The sequence below is a fragment of the Aotus nancymaae genome, unplaced genomic scaffold, assembly GCF_030222135.1.
Source record: "Aotus nancymaae isolate 86718 unplaced genomic scaffold, 86718_ANA_hifiasm-v0.15.2.pri h1tg000018l, whole genome shotgun sequence".
NCBI lineage: Eukaryota > Metazoa > Chordata > Mammalia > Primates > Aotidae > Aotus > Aotus nancymaae.
Genome location: NW_026988430.1, coordinates 19,092,118 through 19,098,131, shown reverse-complemented (window position 1 = coordinate 19,098,131; position 6,014 = coordinate 19,092,118). Strand labels below are relative to the sequence as shown.

General features: G+C 56.7%; 1 protein-coding gene across 2 annotated transcripts; it reads right to left on the bottom strand.

The window, feature by feature from the left end:
• Positions 1 to 449: 449 nt before the first annotated feature.
• On the bottom strand, positions 450 to 5,500 carry ASGR1 (asialoglycoprotein receptor 1). 2 transcript variants are annotated; one of them, XM_012457417.3, is made up of 9 exons: positions 5,278 to 5,500; positions 4,624 to 4,769; positions 3,336 to 3,452; positions 3,102 to 3,197; positions 2,833 to 2,904; positions 1,428 to 1,514; positions 1,179 to 1,330; positions 1,000 to 1,106; positions 450 to 875 (listed from the first exon to the last, which is right to left on the bottom strand). In XM_012457417.3, exons 2-9 carry the CDS (start codon positions 4,691 to 4,693, stop codon positions 701 to 703), a joined length of 876 nt encoding a protein of 291 aa, XP_012312840.2. In that variant the 5' UTR covers positions 4,694 to 4,769; positions 5,278 to 5,500; the 3' UTR covers positions 450 to 700. The 2 variants fall into 2 exon arrangements, with proteins under 2 accessions (XP_012312840.2, XP_012312842.2); XM_012457419.2 differs by having other exon boundaries at positions 4,624 to 4,718.
• Between the last annotated feature and the right edge of the window lie 514 nt (positions 5,501 to 6,014).

Sequence of the window (6,014 nt, the reverse complement as noted above, 5' to 3'; positions counted from 1 at the left end):
TGTGGTGTTGCACTCCCGTGATCCCAGCTACTCCAGAGGCTGAGGAAAGAGAATTGCTTGAACCCAGGAGGTGGAGGTTGCAGTGAGTTGAGATCGTGCCACCGCACTCCAGCCTGGGCAACAGAGCAAGACACCATCTCTCTCTCTCTCTCTCTCTCTCTCTCTCTCTCTCTCTTTCTCTCTCCATATATATATATCTTGGGTGGTTCTGTTCTGAGGTTATTGCTCCAAGTAGAATGGCCTCCAGTAAGATGGCTCGTTTACAGCTGGGACACAGAAAACAGAATAATTTGCCCAAACTCACATATCTGTAAATAACAAAGTCTGGCCATTCTGGCCCAAAGCCCACACAGTTCTCAAGATGCCACAGTGCCCTGCCCTCCCCAGGCTTCTTAATGCCAACCAACCCACTCCTGCTTTCCTAATCCCCAATAACCAGACAACTCATAGAACGTTTAGGTATATTTATTTCTTTTTACTCTAAAAAAAAAAAGTTGACAATGATAACCTGCAAACTGCAGAAGGCGCCCCAGGTTTCAAGCTCCCCACCGTCCAAACATCACCGACATTTCTCAGACACCATCCTTCCCCTGCCCTTGAAATCCCAGATGCAAAGCCCCGAGAAAGCACAAGAGGCCCCCAGATGGGCGGATCCCCAGTCCCGGACACCTTCGGCAGGTCTAGGCATTGAGGAAATAAATTAAGAGAGAGGAGGCTCCTGGCTGGGCTTGTGCAGCTCTGCCTCACAGACCCAGCGGTAAGGCCTCTGGCACACGTCGTCGTTCCAGCGGCCGTCGGCGGTGAAGTGGGCACAGTCCTCGCCTCCTCCGAGCCCGTGGCCGTACCAGTCGTCCGGCTGGTCCGGCCTCCAGTTCCTGGGGACAAAGCCAGCTGTGGCCCCCAGGAGGTCGGACCCGCAGCCAGGTTGCTGCAGACCCCTCCACCCAGGGCCACAGGCGGGAAGGCGGCCGGACAGACCTAGCGGGGGCGCGCACTCACTTGAAGCCCGTCTCGTAGTCCGTCCCGTCCACCCACTTCCAGGGCCCATTTTGGTCGTGGAGGCCCATCCAGGTGTTCACAGGGCCTGTATGATGCTGGACAAATTTCTGAGGAGAGAGGAGGCAGGTGGTGATCTCTTCCTGAGGCCAGCCAGCCTCCCAGGCCGTCGGGGCCCTCACCTGCTCCTCCCAGGACGTGACCACCACCAGGTGCGCGTTCTCCAGCCGGCAGTAGTTGTCGGCTTCGGCCCAGGCCTTCCCGGAGCGAGAGAACCAGTAGCAGCTGCGCCCGTGCTCCACCCAGTTGACCGGGCAGCAGGCACTTTCCGAGCCTGAGCGGGAGAAAGAAACGGGGCGCAGGGGCTGAGGCGCTGCCTGGAACGCCGGGGCACGGGGAAGGCCGCGAGTGGGCCAGGCTGGCCTCCTCACCATTGCCCTGGAGCGCCAACACCTGACAGCTCAGGCTCCGCAGGTCAGACACGAACTGCTTCACGTGGAGCAGCAGGCTGGAGTGATCTGCGGAGATGCGGAATGAGGGGAGGGGAACGAGGTCAGCCCCGCATCCTCCAGCTGGGGCCAATTGCGGTGCCACTAACAGCAGTGGAGTTGGCCTCAGAGGCCCCCACACCACACACACACACACACACACACACTCCCACACACACAATACACACACAACATACCCTCACACACAATACACATACACCCCCCACACCCTAACCCACATAGACACACACAACACACACAACGCACCCTAACCCACATACACAGACAACATACACAACACAGACACAAAACACACCCTAACCCACATATACACAACGCACACAAAACACCCTCATACATACACACTCATACAACACACCCTAACCCACATACACAATACACACAAAACATCCTCACACACATGCATACACACAACACACCCTAACCCACATACACAGACAACACAAAACACGAAACAGACACACAACATACCCTAACCCATATATACTCTCACACAACACATACAGACACACAAAACACAACACACCCTCCCCCACACACTCACAGACACACAACCACCCTAACCCACACACACACCACACACAGACACACAATGCACCCTAACCCACATACACACACAGACAACACACAAAACGCACAACATACCCTAACTCACAAGCACAACACAACACACACAAACACACCCTCACGCACAGACACAACACACCCTCACACACAGACACACACACATAACACACCCTCACCCACACACAAAAAACACACATCATACACTCACACACAACACAAATTCACCCACACTCTCAAACACAAACACACATAACAAACCCTCACCCAACACACACACAACCAAGCCCTCACCCAAACACACAACACACACTAACAACACACCCACACACACAAACACACCCCCGCATACACAAAACACACCCTCACACAAACACTCCCACACATGACACACCCTCACCCACACATACACACACACTAACATCACACCCTCACCCACATACACACTCAACACACCCACATACACTCACACACAACACACCTCTACCCACTACACACACTACACACACAACACACTCTCACCCCCACATACATACACACATACACAACACACATATACTCCTTCACATTTACATGCACACACAACACACATAAAACACATTCACACAACACACACATACGTACATGCATTTACATATATACTTACACATACACTCAACACACATTCACACCCACACTAACACATACACACATTCTCACACACTGACACACATACACACACAGACTCACACTCACATACAGCCATCCACACTCCCTCTCTGACCTTCACTCAAGTCCTTTTGCTGTTTCTCCAGCTGGGATTCCAGGGACTTCATCTTTCTTCCCACATTGCCTCCTGGGGGAGAGACTTGCTCAGCGCCCCTACAGCCCCCAGCCAGGCCCCAGTGCCAGCTCCAGGCCCCCCAGCCCGGCCCCGGCCCCAGCCCCAGCTTCCGCCCCAGCCCCAACCCCAGCCCTAGTTCCAGCCCCAGCCCCAGTCCTGCCCCGGTTCCAGACCCAGACCCTGACCCAGCCTGGCCCCAGCCCCCTCACCCTGGGTGCTCAGGCCCTTGACCTGGGCCTCAGTGATCGCTGTGAAGTTGCTGAACGTCTCTCTCAGGGCCCGCAACTCCTCCTGCAGCTGGGAGTCTGGCCAGGAGAGGGTGCAGAGAGAACAAAATGGGAGGGCTACGTCCACCACCCCTGCACCCACCACTCCCCCGCCACGGTCGCCGGTCAACACCCCCCAGTATGGCCACCTTCCCTGTCCACCCCTGGGGCACCCACTTTGGGATCCGATCACACAGACAACCACCAGCAGCAGGAGGCTGAGGCCCAGGGAGAGCAGGAGGAGGCGAGGTCCGGAGCAGAGACGCCGCAGGAGGGGCTGGGGAGGAGGCGGCCCTGCAGGACGAGGGGGTGTCAGGGGCGCGGAGACAGAGGGGAGCCTGGCACACCTCCGGGGTCCTAAAAGGAGAGCAAGCTAAAGCTTCCCTAGTAGACTAGGAGGAACTATGTACACGAGGAAATGCGGGTAGCGGGCTACCCTGCCAGGCCAGAGGCGACTGGAAATCGGGGAGGAAAGAGGGCTGGGGACGCGGGCGAAGCGCTGAGCCGCCCATCCCACCGAGGCCCTGAGCTTTTGCTGACACCTAATGGCAGGACTACGTCACTGCAGCCGATCCCGGAGCCTCAGTCCACCCACTCCTCCCCCGCCTTGAAACGCAACTGAGTGGCCCGCGCCAGGGGAGTCGCTGCTTCCACTGAAAGTAGGGAAAGGAGGAAGATTTCTTTCTCTGTCATGAATTCCACTCGTCTTTGGCTGCGTGCAGGGGGAGAAGGTGCAGTAGCCTTCAGGCCCTCAGATCGCTTCTACCCAGCAGGGGGAAGAGACACGCTAGCCCTGTCCTCTGAGGGTTGGAGGGTGGGGGCCTCCCTGCCCTCTCTCCTCCCCCGTGGACCCTCCTTCCATCAAAGCGCGCTTCACCCCATCCCCCAAGAACTTCATCCTTGCTCAGCCTAAACAACATTCCTTGCTGGGAGGACAAAGAAATAGGTCAAGGGGGATTTGTTTTTGAAGCAAGAGGGTCTCGTTTTCTCTCAGGTCAGAGACCCCTCATCCCCCCTTGGAGAATACTCAGACTCTTCGCAGAAATCTTCCCCCCTTCACCAAACTGACTGATACACACACACACACACACACACACACACCCCACCAGGGCTCCCTGGGTGGTGTTGGAAGGGGAAAGGAAGAGGGGACCTGATTTTGTCATAGGAAGCAGATAGTGACCTCATCTCTCCAGCTTCCAGCTGTTCCCACACCCCTCGAGGGGTCCACCCTCGAGGGCCAGGAGGCACAGGAAAGCTTTGGGCACCTGTCCCCAAGAAAGGGACTCCAACCCCACACCCTGCACCTCTCCTGAGAGGAGCGGCTCGAACACCTTTCCCAGTGTTGGGGGAGGGAGACAGACCCAGAGAGAGAGCCACACTCCCTCCCGGCAAGAGTAGGAGCTGTGGCTGAGGGGCCAGAGCTGCCAAATTCTCTCCTTGCAGAGGCAGGAAATGTCGCCCTCACCTTTTCTGAGCTGATGATGGTCATTCTCCTCATTATCCAGATGCTGAAGGTCTTGATACTCCTTGGTCATGATAGGGCTGGCGCTGGACCTGGGGCTGAGTCAAGGCTGAGGCTGGGGCTGAGGTGGGGGCTGACCGGGACTAGAGCTGGAATGTGGGGTCCATCTCTTTACTCCCATCTGATTGACAGCTCCATGGAGACCTTTCTTCTTTTTTTTTTGGAGACAGAGTCTTGCTCTGTGGCCCAGGTGGGAGTACAGTGGCGAGATCTCGGCTCACTGCAAGCTCCACCTCCTCGGTTCAAGTAATTCTCCTGCCTCAGCCTCTGGAGTAGCTGAGACTACAGGTGCATGCCACCACGCCCAGCTAATTTTTTGTATTTTAGTAGAGATGGGGTTTCACCATGTTGCCCAGGCTGGTCTCGAACTCCTGAGCTCAGGCAATCCATCCACCTCAGCTCCCAAGGTGCTGGGATTATAGGCATAAGCCACCACACCCAGCTAAGACCCTTCTTCTTTCCTCCATCCCCTCCCAGGCCTGCCATCCAGAATCCATCCTCTGATGTTTTCCCACCCAGAACCCCCCAACACACCCTGGGTTCCCTCCGCACCACTGCACCCACAGCCAGCCTCCCGCTGCCTCCTTTCCCATTTACTTGCTCAGGGTCTCAAGGTCTGACTCCCACGTTCTTCAGTGCTGTACAGATGCCGGGCTGAGGGGGCTGAAGCTTGGAGAATGAGGGTGGGCGGACAGCCGTGGACGATGGGAGGGGAGCAGGCAGGGTCCATAGGAGGGCCCTGGGCCCCTGTATCTCCGTGTCTGAGTGTCTGTATGTCCAAGCACATCAAACCTGGCATCTCCAGTGCCCAGGACTTTGGACAGTAAACAGAGGTGGAAATGGATTGGAACTTAGGGGAGTGTGGGGGTGGGAATGGGGGATGGGTTGCCTCTGCTCTCCTCCCCAGGGAGGGGGAGAATCATGGTCTCCCTCACATGCACCAGTCACCTCACTCTTCCGTGCACCATTTGGGAAGGATGCCAGGCGAGGAGGGGCTGCGGTGGGATTGGCCATATTCCCCCTCCCTCCCTGTTTCACTTCCTGCCTCTACATTTCTCAGAATTATTGGTGTCTCCAAATATCCCTGAACAGGGTCAGAGGGACCGGTTCTCTGTTCTTGCCCAATCCAAGCCTGTGACCCTGGTGCCTGAGCCGCAGGCCTAGTTTCCTGTGGGGCTGACCCACGGTCCCCAGCTCTGGCCTGACTTGCTTCCCTCTCCTGGCTCTCCGAGGGAGTAAAGTCCTCCAAGCAGCATGAGGGGTGGCTCCGGGAGAGGCAGGAGAGCCTCTGATGTGACAGGTGCCATCGAACCTCCACTCACTGCTACTGTGGG

Coding starts and splice junctions, on each gene's coding strand:
- ASGR1 (XM_012457417.3), bottom strand. CDS start 4,693: ATGACCAAGGAGTATCAAGACCTTCAGCATCTGGATAATGAGGAGAAT. Junction 2,905..3,101: donor CAAGGGCCTGAGCACCCAGG/GTGAGGGGGCTG, acceptor TCTCTCCCCCAG/GAGGCAATGTGGGAAGAAAG. Junction 1,515..2,832: donor GCAAAAGGACTTGAGTGAAG/GTCAGAGAGGGA, acceptor GCATCTCCGCAG/ATCACTCCAGCCTGCTGCTC.